This window comes from Saccostrea cucullata, unplaced genomic scaffold (genome assembly GCF_032062105.1).
Source record: "Saccostrea cucullata isolate Sc308-1 unplaced genomic scaffold, CSIRO_AGI_Scuc_v1 ctg779, whole genome shotgun sequence".
NCBI lineage: Eukaryota > Metazoa > Mollusca > Bivalvia > Ostreida > Ostreidae > Saccostrea > Saccostrea cuccullata.
In genome coordinates, this window is record NW_026931120.1 from 357,365 (window position 1) to 378,029 (window position 20,665).

Here is a 20,665-nt window from a genome sequence, read left to right on the forward strand (position 1 = left end):
AGGTTACACGTAAAAAATTACCAATCCAATGATAATTCTGAAATCTGCACAGGACTGTTTAGATGCATATCCCTCTATTTTTCTTTATTAATAAGCTGGAATTGTAGCATTATTGCGAACAAGGATGCTTTTGGTTATTCTCACGTACACGTCGCAGACCACTGTTAACGCCCACTATCTGATGTTCAATAGATCAGTATTTAAACAGCTGATGGCACTACCATTTCATATTGTGTTCAATAAAATGTATATTTACAAGCTAAAAAGGCTGGTGTATATTGGAGTTTAAAAGATATGGTAAGTTTTTTTTCCACCAGAAACATATTTTCCAATCAATGAGGTCTGTTGCACCTTAATTTTGTTGTTTTGATTTCATAAGCTTCAATTTTATATTACGATGATTAAATTGTGCCCAACTTTATTACTTTTCATTTGAAAATAATTTCTTCGTTTATTTGGTGCGAAAAATGTTAATAACATATTTAACATATGATGCCCCTTTTCATCTTTTAAAGATAAAAAAGGAAATTCTGAAATGTCCTCAAAATACTTTGTCATCAACAAGTCTCTTTTTGATCAACAAATTGGAAATAAAAAAAATACATTAAATTTTTATTCTTTAATGCAAAACCCACGATATCTTCTATTTTTAACAATAACATTAAATATTTGAGAAGGTGATGCTTTTTTTTTTAAAATAAGTTTATAAATTATACTAATTTTTATGAAGCGGATGCGTCTGCAAGAAAAAGTTTTGAAGATTAGTTTATCCACTAAAATACACACTCACAAACAAAGCAGGATGTCAATTTGTATTATATATTTTGCCTGTTAACCGTTTGTAAGTGTGAAAAACTGTGACAAAATTGTACTCCCTGCCAACTACTATAGTTTGTTTTTGATACATGTATACCTTCCGATAACCCAATTTGTCAATAATACGTCAATAAGTAACCTTTTATCAGATTTCATCGATAACATCTTTATATTATATGTGGTATATTAGGAATTTAGAGAACATGCATACCATAAACCATTATTCAATAATATAAGTATCATTTTCATGACTTAAAGTGCTCAAGATATTGATATATAATTGTGTAATTCTCTTCGTGAAATGTAATTTCATCGTACAGTGTAACGATAACATTATACACGTACAATTACCTCTTTTGAGGTCAATACGGTGATTAAGCCATCTAAAAGTACAATATTCACCAAACCTTGAGGGCCTTACAGTTTGCATGGTAAAGGTCATTAAATGATATTTGTTTGCAAGGTCCTTGTATTGACCATAGAATTTAAGAAAAAATATTTACATTAAAAAAATTATTAATTCCCTTATTTCGTCAACCTATTTGATAATAGCTTGTCTTATTGTAGCACCTGTTGGTAGTTAAAGCTATCATTGGATAGTATTTTGTCTGACTTGTTACATACCAATTGTTATGACTCTGTTCTTAGACTAAAATTGATTATGGAATGTTCCATCTACATGTACCTGATCAATATATTGTAAAAAGGGCCTGCAGCGGCGGGTGTGAACGGTCAACAGGGATGCTTACTCCTCCTCGACAACTGATTCCAACTTCCGGGGTCTTTGTGTTTTGCTCTGTTCTTAGATTTGTGTTGTTTGAGGATTTTGTAGATCAATAACAAATTGTTATCTTTGTCACTTTTATTCATACGCAGAACATGCTCTTGTCTGTCGAACCAACTAAGCAAAAACATAAACACACGCAAGTGATAATGGTTTATTACTGGGAAACTTATGACAGAAAAAGATACCAAATTTATGATAAAGTTTTATTGTTAAATTACCATAAACCTCATTTCTAATTAATAAAATGTGTAAGATAATTTTTAATCGTCTATTTCGAGTGAAGAGAGATGAAAAGAATCAACCATTATACCACCCAGTGATTGATATATCTGAATGTTGAATTTACTGGCCACAACAAGAGACTCAATCTGGAAGACTTTTACCAAAACTCTGCTTGATATTAATAAAAAAAAAAACAGGTCTGCTCATAACGGTGCACAATAAGTACTCATGGGAATTCCAAAAGAATAAAAGAAGACTTTATCAAAATAAAAAAAAAACTACAGATGTAAAATTAATCAGAAAATCGAATATTTATTAATACCGGGATCAGCTTAATTGGGAGTACTTGTGTGTGCAATCCGAAAGTAAAAACAAAAGCAAAACAAACAGCCTCTGTGAATATTTTTCTGCTAAATTAATTGCAAAAAATGAAAGATAAGAAATAAACTGTGCACATGGAGACTGGTCCCCTGCATCCCAAACATCCCCGATTCTATGTGCCTTAAAGTTTATTTGATGTGAGTGGAGTCGGATGCAAGTAAAATACCTTTCTTGGCTTATTTCTGTCAATTTTGAATTTTTCGAAATATTTTTTGCAAGATATGGAAAAAAAGTATTTATGGTCACACGTAAGCCAACGTGCAGGTGAAGATAGCTTTCAATGAATTATAACAATAATTGGTGTTCAATCCTTAGCTAGGTCTAATAACTCTCTTTAAAAAAATTAATTAATACCCGGTAATTTTATTTCAGTACAGTCAACAATATGTCTGTCCAAAAAAATATGTTTATAGAAAGAGTGATGGAGAAACACTTTCTTCTGATTTAAACTCGAATTTAGGCGTTCTCTCTCTCCTAAATTCTAGTACACCTTTGCTTTCAATGTACGCAAAAAATATATGTATATATAAATAAGCTGTATATTAAATGAAACATTGAAATATGTATCGATTCACATAAAAAACAATTTAATGTGTTTCTTAAAATATATTTTAAAACTTATAATCTATGTAATTATGTACATTTTTATAATGAAAAAAAAAACCATGAATTTAGTATGTTGCTCCTTTAAGCTGTAGTGTCCTTAAATCAACCCAGGTCATTGAAAAAAAAAACTTTTTACAGGACATTGACTGGATTATATTTCTCGTAGATGAACCATTGATAAAAATGATGGGGACGCATTTCTTAATGAACGGAATTCGGGGACAGAAGAGTATGCGTTACCCCAAATCATTTATTTGAGACCACCGGCTAATTAATCATTGAAAGACACCCAATTAGGGACCGAGACGATATTTTTTCATTCTTTGGGTTCAATTGCAAGTGGATCTCCATTAACCAACCAAAGGGCGAAAAGACTGATGGCTGGGGATGCCAGCGCTCCTAATGCTCTTAATTGCTGTATTGATCTGTTTAATCTGTCTCAAAAGGTTTCCTGAGTAAAGGTGTGTGGTTATTGACTTAACAAGAGGCCTACGATTGTATTTAGTAAAAAAAAAGTTCAATGAATTAGAATAAAATAAGTTTATTGTCTAAAACGGATATTTAAAAAAATCAAGAACTGATAATTAGGTTTTCTCGCTTTAATACTTGCTTACAAATTTGCCCAGTGTTAAATTCGCCCAGTCCCAGTACTAGTTTTGTTTTAGAATTTATACTACATGTATGTTGTTTGAATTCGCCCCGTTTTGAATTCGCCCACTTGTGACAAGGGCGAAAATTTCTCTGTATACAGTATATATGTAATAATTATTTAACATGTACAGTGTACGTTGTCATAATGTTATTCAAAAATTACAATATGACGTTAAGGAAAGAGAGAATTATTAAATTTTTGTTTTCTGCGCTCACTGCAGAAAAACAGTCAACCTATGCAGACAGACCCTATCCTTGATCTACATAATTACTTACTATTCTTGACTGCAAATCATCACTAAGTCTTTAACACAATTACAAAAAAATGAATGAATAAAACTAAAATATGAATAGAGAGAGGACATCCAATGTTTAACAATTTTTCACATTTCCCATTTAAGGAATCCCACATGCGAGTTTTGTATAAATAAGTTTATTTTCTTATTTTTATCAATAAATTGAGTTTCTGAAACTTCCGAGTTTATATGTCATTCTGGTAAAATATGAGCTGATCGTGGTTACTCGTAGACAAGGTCACGCATGATATATTTGGCTGTGTTTTCAGTTGTGTTGGTTGATAATAAATTTAGTTCACGGTGTCGGGATACCGTTCTCTTTTTTAAACATGTATTCGAACATACATGTTTGTAGTGTGTATTGGAATTTCTGATTTGAAAGCAGTTCTATTTTCAGGAAATATTTATCCAATGTGAGTAGAATGATTGCATTTGAAACAATATAAATTAATTCTTCCTCAAGAAAATTAATTTACTGAAATTGTTATTTGGTAGGGACCTCATTTTTTTTCTATTGTAATTAATGTTAACTGGATAGAAATGTGACTTTGCCGTTTTTTTTCTCAAATTGTAAATACGATTATCAATTTAAATAATATAAGAATTAATCAATCAAAATAATTTTTTGGAATACTTCCCATTAAAAATTATGAGCTTAAATGAATTTCTTTAACTGAAAACCTGTCTTAAAAATGTAGAAAGAACAGGTCTTGTAAATTTTTTTTATAAAGTTACGATGTTATAAAAATTTATCCCGGGCTTTTTACATGTGTGTCCAATGGGAAATGAACAAAAATGAAATGAAATGCTCTTGTCAGGTGTTATAATTTTGGACATGAAGCTGAACTACTCCTACGCTGTCCCGATGCAATTTCATACGTTAAGCATGAAATAATTATGAATTATATAATACATGTATATAGTGTAAATTAACCAATTTTCCCATTTCTAAGGAAATCCCATGTTCCTCACAGTAAAACTTCTAAGCTAAGCATTTATTTTTAAGGCATCTATTGTAATAATTATATAGTCTACAGTTATAAATTTAGGTTAGTACTAGGTTTAAAATAATTGTTTAACGTGTTTGATGTAAAACAGAGAATAGGACTACTGCGGGTATATCGGCCTTGATATATACATGTAATTAGAACACAATCTGGCATTTCATACATATTTGTATAGTTTAAGTTATCATTTGAAAATTGTCCAATCTCTCATGTTCGAGTAAATGCGAAGTTCTATTTTTTAAACTTACTTAGTGTACATGTACGTCATAAGTACTAATACAATTATCACTTACTACTACATGGAAAAGAATTCAACACAAAAAAAATATAATATTGAAATCAGAGACTTTATTCTGATCAAAGAGTGTCAGGAGTCTTTCAAAGTGTCATGTTTTTCCAAGGACTGTTGGTTAGAAAAAGGTGAAATCGGTTGAGGTCATTAAAACTATTACTTAAAAATCAGTTGATCAAATACTAGTATATTAAACCCATACTGAAAGCGTCGTAACAATGTATACAGCGATCAACATGATTTTGATCTTATCTTAGGACTGAAGTGGGGACATATTGATAATATATATGTATCAAGGTTGACATGTGAATGAATAGTCACATTTATATATATCGTATTCATGAAGAGATATCTTAAATGTAGTTCAAATGATAGTGAATGAATCTACATGTAGGTTGAAACATATGGGGGTAACAAAGTTTGAATGTCTTCTAAAATTGTTTGAAAATCTCCAAAGTACAGACCTATGGGTTCAATAAGTCATTTTAATTAAGAAAAACATCTTTATCAAGTGAATAATGTTAAAATCATGACCCTATAGATAACATATGAGATAAAGTTTGATACTGGAATATATTATAAGAGAGTGCCTAGAATTCGAAATAAATTTTAGTACTCTTCCCTTCCTACATAAAACAAGAGTAGCAAATCGACGTTCACAGATAATATGGCCTAGACAGCAAGTAGAATCTCTCATAAGTTGAATGTTAAGTGACGTTTTCATACAAATTGGTAAGGCCATGATTCTCACACTAAGGCCATCTTTAAAATAATGTTTGATTGCCCTCCATTGACTCAGGGAAAAATATTAGGTCAGTAGGCAGGTGGGAAAATCTCTCTCCAGAAAATTTCAATATGTTTGTTGACGGAAGAAAAGGATATTTTGTCCTGGAATGTAAAAAAAAAGTTTAGAGTAGGCAAAGTTTTAGACAGTCGTGGAGGGCAACCAAACAATTTTTTAAGATGATCAAAATTACCTACGGATTTTCCCGTTTACCCAATCTTAACAATGAGCACACAGAGGATCGACAGGAGAGGTTTTCTCCTCTAAGGCATCTGATTTTCTGCTCTGTTCCCGAAATGTATTTCTTATAAATGACTTTTGAGCTTGATAACTGTTGTGTTCATATTTCATTTACAACTGATATGTTGTTGTCCGAGTTCCATTGTTCCACCCTGACCACATCAGTTCTGGAAAAACAACAACATTACACCTTTCCAGGTCCATGAAATAATAATTTTTACTTTTTTAGGTCTCGATTTGGTGCCCTGGGATGTGGTCTGATAAATTCTGTCTACACTATGCATGCTACATTATCATGATATTATCATGCGTGGTTTCACTACACGCGCACAAAGCAAGAACGAATGGTCTCAACATCGACAACAATGTGCTCCAAATACAAAAGCGTTCGTTAGCAAATCATAGACTGCAAACATTCAACGATCTACGTCAGGTTCTTCATAAAATGGAAAATATATACTCATCTACAGGTATGTCACCAAGGGAGAAACGAATTTGCAATTTTCTTGTTTTCAGAAGAAAAAACAAATAAGCAAAAATAATAATCGAAATATAATGAATAAATATCATGGTATCAACATCAATTATGAACATCATTTTGAAGTTTCACGAAGTCGTGATATGACTGTGAAGACCATTACGTTCTTGTTGAAGCAGTATTGATGAGATTTTACACATCCTCTGTAAAGAATGTTTTCAAATCATAAAATTAGATTTCTTCATTAGGGATTGAAAACACTTTTTGGGTTTTCTTGTTTGTTTGTTAAAATTTTTGCACAAGTTCTAATCACTGAAATAAAGGGTTTTTATTATTTGCAGGTTTGTAAATATTGACAAAAAAAAAAAAAAAAAAGAAAAAAAAGAATATATCAGTATTAATATGACATTTTATATTTGAAAATTGGCCCAATTCTTTGAAAATTCCATCATATTGATACCAACTATACACAGTCGTACCGATGAAAAATTGATTTTTAGGTCACCTGAGTAAACTCAGGTGACCTACTGCTATCTGTTTTCGTCCGTCGTCGTCCGTCGTCCATCGTGTGTTAACATTTGAACATTTTCATCTTCTTCTCTGCAACCACAGAACCAATTTCAACCAAATTTGGTATAAAACATCTATGGGTGAAGGGGAACAAAAATTGTGAATTTCATGATCCCTGCCCCCCCCCCCTGGGGCCTGAGGGGTGGGGCCAAAACCACCAAAATTAATGCAATCTTTAAAAATCTTCTTCTTTACTCCTGGACATCAAGCAGTCAAACTGTTTGCATGATTGTAACCATCAATGAGTCCTCTACCAAAATTTTGAAATTCATGGCCCTGGGGTCAGGGGTTCTAGTGCTAGGGCGGGGCTAAATAAGTAGGTAGTGAAAATGCATTATTTCTATTGGTTAGGGCGGGGCTCTATTGATTATATAGTGAAAATACATGAATTCTTTGAAAATCTTCCTCTCTGCTCCTTGGTATTAAATAAACTAACTAAGTACATAGTTATGATAAGCAAGAGGGCCTTTACCAAAATTGTGAATTTTATGGCCCCAGGGTCAGGGGTTCTTGTTTTAGGGTGGGGCTCTAATGATTATATAGTGAAATGCATGATTTCTTTGAACATCTTATCCTTTGCTCCTGGTTAATATGCTAATGATCTAATTACATATTTAAGGCCAGGATTTATTTTATTTTCAGTTTTACAAACCTTCCGCTCAAGGTTTTGAATTTTCAGAAAAAAAATAAAACAATTTTTTTCTTTCCGATGTCAAATTTGAGTCGGGATCGAGATTTCAAATTTACGAACTCGCACTTCCGGTTTTACGATGAAACGGCGGGTAAATAAAGCTAGATCTGAGAAGATAGCTTGGTTTAGTGTAAAATTCATCTATAAGAGTGCCATTCAAAACGTTTCACCCGTTCAAAGGACAAATAAAATGCTGACGACTTTGTTGCACAATGACATGCTGGTGAGATAATTATGTATTCGTTTCAAAAGTAACTGTAAATTATTTTCCTCCCCCAGATTTTAAACTGCCCGTGGTAGCTATTGCATATTGCCAGCGACATTGTTTAGGTCTCTGTTATAGCTTAAAGTCTAAGCATCATTCTTCAGAAAAGGGTTGCTTATGCATCAGATGTAATGAATAAACTATGGGAGAAGTTAAGTCCATTTGAGGAAGAAATAAACAATAACCTGAAGAAATAAAAAAAATTCAACTATCAAAAGGCAAAAATATACAAATATATACAGGCATGTAGTATCATTTGTATCAGCCAGAAATATTATTTTACACTTAATTGAAAAAATGTTCACCCTACTCCCCAATACTCCCTGTCTGTTTTATGATAGGAATTATAATTTTAGGGATCAAGTAAATTTTAGAACAATGTCTACACATTCACCTAACACATATTAAAAAAAAATGAATATATATTGAAAGACTTTTAAAGAATTGATTTTTTAAAATATATTTTGATCAACATCACAAAATTTATATAACTGGCCCAAACTGGCAGATGATGAAATAAGCAATTAAATGTTCTACTTTCCTATTTGTAAGCATTATGTGTCCAGTGGTAAGGAGCCTATTAGGATAGCATAAAAAAAGAATGTACAAATGTTAATAATTGATTTATCAAAAAAAAATTATTTCTTTCTCCTTTGGGACTTTTTTATTCTCATGTTCATAACTAAACCTAAACATAGGGGGGTACTTTGACTAAAAATAAATTAATGCTTTGAAATCTGCCCTTTGATAAGCAATGGTGTCTCTTTCAAAAATTTGTGAATTTCATGGCTTTTGGATTAAAACACGAACCAAACACAATTGCTGGAAAGTTGTTACATGATACTCAGGTGACCTATAAGGCCCGTGGTCCTCTTGTTTATTTCAAAATTTGATTCTTAAGTACACTTTTTCAAAAATTGTATATTTTTCTTGTTTTAATCAAAGTCTGTATATTTTTATTATTATTTTTTTTTTTACAGATAAATACAGTATTTTACAAAGTAAAGCTCGCGAGAAGAGAGACGCCGTCGGTAAGTATATCATTTCACCGACATTTTTACTGCTCTACCAAGGATGATTTTACACATAGTTTCTTTTGCTAGGCATTTGTTTTGAAACAAAACAGAGACTGATAGTTTGGCAACGGGGTTTATCAGAAAGGGGGTTAGGGAGGACGATCATCAATTGATAAAAACGCATTTGACGGGTGAAAGAGTGCTTGAAAATTATTTCATACACTCAAGTTATTTTGTGCCAATATTCGAAGTATTTCGCGTTTTTCTTATCAAATCTTTGCGTCTACATCATTTAAATAATTTTTAAAGCCCTTCATACGAATTTTGATTTTTGACATGTTCTAAACCAATTAGATAAGTCGTTAATAAAATCCTGGCAGCACAGTGGCATATCATTGGATTTTTTTTAAGAAAAAAAGGAGGGTAATGCAATTGCAACCTGGAGATATATAGGAAGGAAAAGAGAGAAAATAATAAAATTATGAACTCAATAAATATAAATTTAATCATTTCTATACTAGCAATGTTCTGAGCAACTTATTTTCAATTGGAATTTTGTATATGTTGAAAAAGGAAACCAACAATACTTTCTAATTTCATTTTTTACAATTAACAAACTTAATAAATTAACAATAAACCAACTTTGGTTCAATGAATACTTTTACAATTGTCTGAACTGAATCAATTATTTTCTCATTTTCGAACGTGCATGTAATATTAAGTTTAGACCTGCTTTAAAATGAACATCAGTGGCTACATTTTGTTATTAATAACAATAATGACGCAACAGTGGTATGTCATAACACGCTACATGTACTTCTGACTTGCAGGAGTCAACATTGAACAAGCATAAGCCTCGCCCTTCCGTCTTACACAACACCATGTAAAAGTACATGTATCTCGCCCTGAACATTTATCATGCTGGGGAAGCAGTGATATTTTTCAATCTAAATAAGTTCATATGTAATACAATACATGTGTTATACAAACAACCAGGAGTGCAAAGACGTACACTTCTAACTGAAATTCTTGATTACTGAAGGGAATTTTAACAGTTTCGCAAATGTTAAACTTTATCAAATGACATTCCTATCAAATTGTCAGATATTGACGATATGGTGTGACTTGCATTCTAACATAAGTCCCTAACATAAAAACCGAGGCGTCTGTCATGGCAAGCGTTGACACTATTTTTCCATTAATTCCCGATTATGATAAGGAGCAGACGGTGGGTGAGACCCGTCTGCCGGGGATGCATACTCCATGGCACCTGATTCCACCTCCTGATATTTTGGAGATTCGTGTTTGCTCTGCTCCTATATTGTATAGTTTTATGGACTTTTGATCTTGAATACTGTTCGTTATCTCCATTTGTTTCACGTTCCAGAACTATCACTGCTTGAAGGCCTAGGGTCTGAATATGATTCCCTTCACCAATATTTGGTGACGTCTCTAAACGAGTGAAAAATTCTCGAACGAGACTTAAAACAACAATCAATAATAAACATTTATACTATAAGTATCACCCATCCAAAATAATATATTAATAAATATCTCTTGTAGCCCGCGTGGCGTAAAGGTACAAGTAAGAGCGTCTGCTCTAGAGTTGCGAAGAAAGGAGTTGATCCTTACGTCGCGGGTTCGTATCCCACTGTGGGACGTGGAGACTGGTCCTTCGGATGAGACCGCATAAACAGAGATTCCGTGTAGCAGTTGATGCTTGCACGAAAAAGCTCCCTCACTGCTCAATGGCCCTGGGTGCCGAGTATAGGACAAAAGAATGGAGGCGTTCAAGGCGGGGACAAGCCCCGCTCTGAGAAAATACATTTCTTAATTCTAAAAGTTCATGAAAAGTTATATTTTTGGTTTCTATTGAGACTTGATAATAATTTTCAAATTATTCCGATACCTGCACTCCGATGTACAAGTAGGTGGAGAAGACTTTTAAATGAGTATCTATTTATTGCAACCATGGCAACTTAATATGATAAGTGACTTAACGAAATGATTTATAACTGTAAGCGAATTAGAATTTTGTAAAAAAGTTTATCAGTTAAATTTTGCTTCATCCAAATTTTCTTTAAAATTTCTGATGTAAAAATATTTTATTAGAATCGTTCAAACTAGAAATTAAATCATTTTTAATATAATGTTGATAAGATCAATTTATATATGTCAAATATGACACAAGAATTCCAATGTAGTCTTTTTTGTTTGTTTGTTTGTTTGTTTGTTTGTTTTGAAACCAGGTCAAAACTATAGAAAATGGAGAAGCGCTTTGAAAACATTTAGCAAAAAAATCTTTTAAATAGTTTTCGTGGTATATATCACTCATCGAAATACATGTAAGAAGCCATTAAACAGAGTTATGGTCCCCCGCGTGGCGCAGTGGTATGAGCGTCTACTCAAGAGTCGCGGAGTAAAGAGCTGACTCGAATCCCATTGTGGGACGTGGTGACAGGTCTTTCGGGTTATATAGACTGTACAAACCGAGGTCCCATGTCGCAGTAGATGCTGGCAAAAAGAGAATCCGCCTTGCTCAATGGCCCTAAGTGCCGAGAAAAGGACACAATTTGTACATGTAGCTCTACAGACACTATATATTGCAACTAGCTGAAGGGTTAAAACACTTCCTCTGAGTTAATTTTAGATAGATGATATTATTTAGATTGTATTATAAGAACAAGGCATTACAAGAGTTAACAATTTTGGAAATGGATGAGGGTTATTATCTAAACCTGCAAGGGCACCTTAAGAAATTTCAACATCTACCGATACATTTCGTCGTTTCAGTAGACATATAATTTTTCTTATGAATATGCATTGAAACTATATCAATTAACGTTTCATTCTGCTGTACGTTCGATTTTGATTAAGGATACCACGATGACCTGAAAGTCATTGAACTGTCGTTTTAATTTTAGGTATTTTAAGAATTAAAAATTGATAAGCTTCTTATAACTATACTAGGTATTCGTGAAGGATGTTCACTTTAAGCATGTTATTAAACTATATAAATTAAAACGAATAATTTGTTTTCTTTATCAAATAAAAATACATATTTCAGTCGTCATGGCTGTGTATCAGATTCTGCTTGTTACTGAATGACTCCGGTCACAATTATGCTTTGAACAACAAGTAATCAACCATTCCAAATTAAGTACTTCCCTATTCCAGCTAATCGTTCCACATCCTCGTGCACGGCGAGCGCTCTTCTGCGCTTGAATCGAATTTTTTCTTTGAAAATGTATATACACTTAATGTCGTCTATTTGTCTTTCGCACCTGAAGACCGATGACAGAATTTTTTTTTAAATATAACATCCATTATAATCGAATCCTGTCACTTTCTTTGGTTTGTATTATCAAAGATAATTAGGAAATAATCTAATGACACGGTCCAATCATCAAAGATTCGCAAAGACCTATTCAAAGCAACCTTCTATTCTGATTGTTGTTGAGTAAGCAAATGTAACTTAAAGTACACATTTTGTGCTCGAAACTCTTTAACTTGGATAATTAATATCTTATTTTAGGTAAATTAGATCTATTTATACCGATGGGAAAACTTGAGTCGATCAATTTTTATCCAAAGACAAGAAGGTGAAATATCGATCTAGTTTTGAGGAATTAACCATAAAACAATTCACGAATTAGATTGGTTGTTGAACATGATTGTGAATTTCACCTCGAGTTAAAATCAATGGAAGATTAATTATAAGCAAAATTCACCGAAAAGAGTTACATACTAATATCAGAGTGGCGTTTTCTAAATAATCCTTTTAATAATCTTTCGGATTGACAGTATCATAATATTTGCTAGACATTTTTAAAATTATATAAAAATCATTCAAAAATGACATTAATGAATGATTTTTACGGATAACAAAGATATACAGTAGATGATATTAAGGGTGTTACGAAAATTCGTTCCATGATAAAATATTTTCAGAAATTTCAAAGTTACTGTAGTACTTAACTGAAGAGATGAATTTTTAAGTTTGACAAAATCAGAAGTGTGCTTTTAGATTTATAGCAATTCATTTCAAACATGAAGTTATAGGGTTTTTCTTCATATGAAAATATGTATGACATTTTTAAAGCACCCGAATGAAGAAATGTTGGTTATTTTGAGTGAAAATATAGGATAACTTACTTTTGTTTCTTCATAGTTTAACTTGCATCAAACAAGCGTATGAGTGTAGGTATAAGAACGATCAATCACTTTTCGAAAGAATACGTTTGTCATTTTGAAATTTTTCACTGACTTGATAACTTTTGCATAGTTTTTGAAAGGATGTTTTGACCTATGTGCTTAATATATGTCACAAATATACCTCATCTCTAATTTTTCCTGCTCAGACACCATCTCTTTAAATACCCCCCCCCCCCCCCCCATTAGAGATTCAACAAAAGACAGTTAAAACCTTATCAGCAGCAAGAAAGGACTCTGTAAACATAAAATATCACAAATTGTTGATATCTTCTCATCGTATTTCTTTTCGAAAATAAAAGAAAAATGTGTAATTTACTTTCTTAACACCCTTTAGATGTAGAGAAGATATTTGAGGAATGTGTCAGATTTTAATGCTCATTCAATTTATAATAGTTAAAATAAATAAACTTAAACGTTCATGTTTCTTTTGAAGGTTTTGCCGGAAGTGACATTTTGGATACTTTGTTGTCTACATTGCTGCGTCCTGATCAATCTGGCCGTGCCCCGACCTCCCGCCCCCGCGGTCGTCTCAGCGTACAGGCCAGTTTTGCAATCCTCCGAAATCGGATGCAGAACGAAGGTTGACGGTTACGGAATCTTAAGGAACTTTGATCTGATATTTATTTTTTAAGGTTTTGTTGTTGTCTGTTATTCATTACCTGTTACGAAATGATTGCATTTGAAACGTCATATTATTTATTTACATTCATTACATGTTTTCCCTTTTTCATATCAGAATTTAACACTTTCATATGTTTGCATATTTTGCTAATTATGACCTAATTAACATCCTTTTTTAAAATAGAAAATTTCATATTTATGAAGATTTTCTCACAATATGTCCGCTGAATCTTTTATGGAATTTTATTAAGAGACCAATTTGATGAATTCAGTATGAAGGACATGTATATGAGTCCATTTCTTCATTTTACACATTTTTTTCATCTAGTAATGCTCAAAGCACATTTTAATCCCCATGAAAATAACTGCATTATAAGGAATTAAAAACAAATAATTTGTCTAAGCTCAAATGTATCTGCATATTATTGTTTGTATAGCTATTAAGTAAAGTTGGGAAGTATTGTCTCATTACAAATATCGTTACGAAGTACACAAACAACTGAGTACTTACGTACTCATTAAGATTGTAAAATTGTGAAAAAAGGTACATGTTTTCAAAAAAAAAAAAAGCTAGTAGATGCCTGTTACGGAACATATACCTTTGCTTAATCCCTGTTGAGATTCTGCTGGGCTAGATATTTGGACTAGCGCCGTCGCAGAATCCAAATATCTAGCCCATCAGAATCTCAACAGGGATTAACCTTTGCTCAAAGAAATACACCTCTGTTATAAAACATATACTTTTGAAATCAAATACAGTACAAACTCAGTTCATGAATATTTGAATTTTTGTTGATGTTCCTTTTTCTTGCAAATAAACATTCAAAATGACAGGTTTTTTTTACTTCGAGAAATACTTTGAAAATTTGAATCTGAAAGTAAATTTTAAACCTAAAGAAAGTGGTTGTGAAACATTTGCCCAAGGCAGAACTGTAGCTCTCTGCTTGAGAAAATATGGAGAGATAAAGCTGAGACTTCACAGAACCAAGCGTGATAATCTTCGAGTTCCGCCGCTTTTTTGGATTCACTTCGGATATAATTTCTTGTACCAGTATATTCAGCTTTCCTCCACTTTAAGAATGATATCCATCAAACATGTGCATGTTTCACAACTTCTATGGATACTTATTAATTTTATCATTTAACGGTCCCAAACATCCCTTTAAGTTTTTGAAATGGGTTTACAAATTTCCATTCCGACGTCCATGTTGGAGATTATGCGTAAAAAAAATATCTTTCAAAGAGCATACGCTGGCGGCCAAAAATAAAAGTAAAATATACGAGGGTTGTTCGAAAAAGTTCGTGGACTTCTTTCATATCTTTTTTATTTGACGTCATATGTTATAATTTAATTCAAACCATACAAAGATTTGAAAAATGCAAAAATCGGACCGCGGAGCAGGTCAAAACGAAGAATTGTTAGATCGACTCGTATTCCAAATGAACGCTTAATATTTTACTTTTTTGAAATGAAATCAACTTGAAAAGATAGGTAGTCCTCATTGAAAACGATGACAATTAATTAGAACATCATGAAGCAGCAGATACATTGTAACGATGCAATTTTGTGTTTTTTACTCAGGAAAAAACCTGAATAAACTCAAAAATGTTTGAGGAATAACACAAATATGTCACAAGCGAGTTGTGCATGTGTGTACAAATAGTACAGGCAGTATTTGAGTGACGGAGACTCTGTATCGGATAAGGAAAATCTGTGAAGAAATTGTTTAACTCTAAAAACTTTAAAAATCTGGAACGTCAAGGAAAGACTTAGGCGCTTCAGAGTTTCTTATCCTGTGAAAGCAGAGTTAAGTAATAAAGAAAATAAAACCTTAAAAAGGAAATTATACAATGAGATTAATTCTTTCAAAAAAAAAATAAATAAATGTCAAGTATAGGAAAAAAAGGGATTTTATGAGTGGGCATTGGATCTTACTGTGTAAAATGTAGAGGGGTAGTATTTTTTAGCATTTCGTGACACAATGTTTTGACGTTACATTGCATTAAGTGTGCTCCGCGGGTACAAAACATGTTGATTTTAAAATGATTCAGAAGTAAATTGATTTCTAATAAGTCGAATTGAACGAAATTTCACATATCAACAAAACAAATATTTTTACACGTTATATTTCGTTTTTTTTTTTTTTTTAAAGTTTCTAGTAAGGAATATAACGAAGATTGCCATCGTCCACGAACTTTTCGAACAACCCTCGTATAATTGTATATTATCGCGTACCATTTATCATGTGTCTACTGCGGGGAAAAGCATAACATAAAAAAAACTGCTCTCGGTGTCTTTGTACGTTAGAAGTCATTTTTATAGCACATTGTGTCAAATACGAACGCCTTTCACACAGTATGTCATACAGAAGTTATTACGGAAGTTGATTTTTTTTTTAATTATGTCAATCGTGAAGGTCAAGGGGGTCAGAAATGATAGCATTCTCGGAAATATCTTGTCACAAGTAGTTCACTTGTCAAATATAAAAGCCCTTTGTCCTCAATCAAACTTTATTAGGAAAAATTAACATTTTTGAACAGTAGGTCAAACTTCAAGGTCACGGGGTAAAAATTCATAGTGTATTTAGAAAGATTTTGTCACAAGCATTAGGCAGCTTTTATATGAAAGCCCTATCTCTTCTAATTCTAAACTTATAACCAAGGTTGAAGTTTTTGAAAAGTAGATCAAACTTCAAGATCAGGGGGTAAAAATTCATAGAATATTTACAAAGGTCTTGTCACGGGTAATTTACAATGTACATGTGTAATATGAAGATAGAGATAGATATTTATTTGGTATACTACGTATGCATAAATACAATGCATTTTTTGACAATATAAAATATAAAGGTTTGGCACTAAACAAAAGAATTAAAATAAAATATCGGAATCGATGGACATGAATTTGATTCACATTACATTTGTATACCAAGGATAACCCATGAAAGCCAATGGCTTATTTCCAATGGGGTCCTTATACTCATACATTTAAATTGATGTTAACTAAAATGAACAGAAAAATATAAATACTAAAGCTAAGATGTGGGATCAAGTTGACAACACACAGATCCTTAAAAATGAATTGTAGTGTTTATATTCCAAATCTTCACATGTTTGTAATCTAGACAACTAATACTAAGAAAGAACAAAACTAATAAAACACGACTCGACTTTTACACTGGGTAATTCCCCTTTCTGATAAAAATTTCTTGACATTCCTTTTAAAAGCAAATTTATTTCCAGTATTCAAAACGGGTTTAATTTCTGCAGGTAACATGTTCCAATCTTTGATTCCATTAAAATAAAAAGAATCAGATTGCTTATGCTTAATTGATGGTACAACAAAATCTGCATTTGAGGCTGATCTAGTATGATAACTACTAAAATTTGACCGAAGAAAAAATGTTCGTTAAGATAAGAAGGGGCTTTTCCTTGAAAAATATTAAAAACACAGTTGAGCCTAAGCTGAGAGACTCTATTTTGAATATTTAATAAATTTAATTTTTCAAGTATTTCATAGTTCACAGATGCCTGTGGACCTAAATTTAAAATAAATCGAACCATCTTGTTTTGACAAATTTGTAACTTTTTCTTTAAAGTTTTGGAAAGCCCTGCATACCAAGCCTACAGGCGTAATCAATATGACATTGTATCAATGCTGAACACAGAGTCATTTTTTTACAAAATGTATCTAGACCAGAAGTCTCTGTCGAGACTGAAGCTCTTCTGGTTTGTACTTATAGCAAAGGAAGAGAAAAGTACTTAAGCAATTGGGAATTGAAACTTTACAACAGCAATAAATAGAATAATGATCCTTGACAAAGTCTCTTTATATTCTTAGTGTAGTCTACTTGTGTGCCAAGTTATATTGAAATCAGACCAAAACTGTAGGAGGAGTAGCATTTTGAAAGAATTCTATAGACATTTTTATTTTTAGTAACCACGGCAACGCCATTCATGGAAATCAAAAACCGATAAACACATTTATGGATCTTAATGTAGTCTACTTATGTGCCAAGTTATATTGAAATCAGACCAAAACTGTAGGAGGAGTAGCATTTTGAAACAATTTTACAGAAAATACTATTTTTAGTAACCACGACAACACCGTTCATGGAAATCAAAAACCGATAAACCTAATTATGTATCTTAGTGCAGTCTACTTGTGTGCCAAGTTATATTGAAATCAGACCAAAACTGTAGAAGGAGTAGCATTATGAAACAATTTTACAGAAATTTCTATTTTTAGTAACCACGACAACACCGTTCATGGAAATCAAAAACCGATAAATCTAATTATGTATCTTAGTGCAGTCTACTTGTGTGCCAAGTTATATTGAAATCAGACCAAAACTGTAGGAGGAGTGGCATTTTGAAAGAAATTTCACAGAAATTTCTATTTTTAGTTACCACGACAACACCGTTCATGGAAATCAAAAGCAGATACACAGAATTATATATCTTAGTGTAATCTACTTGTGTGCCAAGTTATATTGAAATCAGACCAAAACTGTAGGAGGAGTAGCATTTTGAATCAATTTCACAGAAAATTCTATTTTTAGTAACCACGGCAACACTGTTTATTGTAATCAAAAAACGATACACAGAATTATGTATCTTAATGTAATCTACTTGTGTGCCAAGTTATATTGAAATCAGAGCAAAACTGTAGGAGGTGTAGCATTTTGAAAGAATTTTACAGCAATTTCTATTTTTAGTAACCACGGCAACACCGTTCATGGAAATCAAAAACCGATAAACAGAATTATGTATCTTAGTGTAGTCTACTTGTGTGCCAAGTTATATTGAAATCAGACCAAAACTGTAGGAGGAGTAGCATTTTGAAAGAATTTCATAGAAATTTCTATTTTTAGTAACAACGCGAACACCGTTCGTCGAAATCAAAAACCGATACACAGAATTATGTATCTTAGTGTAGTCTACTTATATGCCAACTTATATTGAAATCAGATCAAAACTGTAGGAGAAGTAGCATTTTGAAAAATTGTTTACAGACAGACAGACAGACGGACGGACGCCGGACACATTACTATCGCATAAGCTCTTCTGGTCTCTGACCATTAGAGCTAAAAACAAGGTCTCTTAGGCTCTGCCATAAATTCTTCGGATTATTATTGTTTTCTTCGATTTTACTAGATATATATTCAGTCCTTGCAACTCTAACGTCTCTTTGTATTTTATTTCTGATTTTACAGTAGCTTTTGTAATGCTCTTCCTTTTTTGTTTTTCGGTATGTATATAGTAAGGAATCTCTTTCTCGGATCTTTTCGAGGATGGACGATGTTATCCACGGTTCAGTTCGTTGTTTTAGTCTAACTTCTTTGACCGGTGCTACTTCATCTAAGACCATTTTGAAAGTTTGTTGAAACGCCCTCCATGCTTGACTGACACATGTAGAGAAACTTTGGGTCCAATCTGCTTCAAGTAATTTGGTCAGAAATATTTCGGGATTATAATTTGTTAAAGTCCGTATAGTAATGGATTGATGTGATTTAACATGACCTTTCGAGATCCTTCTTGAAAAAAAAATCCTATCTCTTCTCATTCAAATGTTATGGCCAATTCAAAGTCATGTTTATATTTTTTAAAAGAAGGTCAAACTTCAAGGTCAAGGTATAAAAAGTCATAAAGGTCATATACATGTTTCATATAATATACAAGTCCTATCTCTTCTCAATTAAAAGATATGACCCAAGGTAACGTTTTTGTGACGGACTGACAGATGGACAGACGAATGCGATTTAGTGTCCCCTTGCTGTCGTGAAAGCGGGGGGCAATAATACACGGAGTGAATGACCAAAATACGGCAGCGTAAAATCGAAGGTCTTACAATGCTTGGAATAGAAATCCCAGCAATTAGTTATGTAATGAAGGCACATAAAATTCTAGCTGTCCTATCTCAAGAACAGAAAAAAGAAAATGACAACCATACGTCAATCTTATCTAGCAGGATTTGTCCTTAAGAATTAGTGGTTGCATATAGGGTAGACTCTGTGGGGGAAATCCATATTTTAGAGCAATTTATGAGTTGAATTTAAAATTTTGAAATAAGACCACATCACATCCTAATAAGACTTTAGAGACTGCCATTTCATTGGCAACAGAATTCGAGACAGTTAAAGGGCCAAAACTCTTCATCAGTAAAATACACGTGTTAAGACCCCTGATAATAATGGGTGATCAGATTTTATCCTAGCCATGGCAGAATATCCACGTTCACAGATGGAGCTGGACATGGGAATACACGACTATTTCAGCAAGCATAAGTATGTTTCTGAATGTGTCCTTCAGGTTTGGATCATAAAACAATCTCTGATAAAACTCATGTACATGTACTCCAATTCCAATGTTTTGACGTCTCGTGAACTTTCAGACCTGGCCATCCCATATGCTTTAGTTGCTGAACATTGCAGTTTATCCTGTTCACGATCACAGTATAGTACTCACATAAGGCATATATCTCCTGTTCTCCATAAATTGCTCTTGAAGCATCTGTTTCAGGTAGGTTAATGGGATAGAAAACTTGCATATCCTTCAATAAGTGGTCTGCATCTACATCTCCTACTCGTTTGTAAACATGGTCAATAACAGATTGAAGAAGGTTATAGGTACAGTATACTGTTTCCTTTTCAACTGATCAGGTGTAGAAGCTTGAACAAGAAGGTTAACACCTTTGAATCTGTTTCCCTCATCAATATTATCAAGA

General features: G+C 32.7%; 1 protein-coding gene across 1 annotated transcript; it reads left to right on the forward strand.

Moving 5' to 3' along the window:
- The first annotated feature begins 248 nt into the window (after positions 1 to 248).
- LOC134231495 (uncharacterized) lies at positions 249 to 14,079 on the forward strand. Its single transcript, XM_062713455.1, has 4 exons — positions 249 to 297; positions 6,312 to 6,552; positions 9,067 to 9,117; positions 13,751 to 14,079. Exons 1-4 carry the CDS (start codon positions 295 to 297, stop codon positions 13,900 to 13,902), a joined length of 447 nt encoding a protein of 148 aa, XP_062569439.1. The 5' UTR covers positions 249 to 294; the 3' UTR covers positions 13,903 to 14,079.
- The last annotated feature ends 6,586 nt before the right edge of the window (positions 14,080 to 20,665 follow it).

Excerpts from the sequence above, each read along its gene's own strand:
- LOC134231495 (XM_062713455.1), top strand. Across the intron at positions 6,553-9,066 it reads AAATATATACTCATCTACAG|ATAAATACAGTATTTTACAA; the intron begins GTATGTCACCAA and ends TTTTTTTTACAG. Across the intron at positions 9,118-13,750 it reads CGAGAAGAGAGACGCCGTCG|GTTTTGCCGGAAGTGACATT; the intron begins GTAAGTATATCA and ends TTTCTTTTGAAG.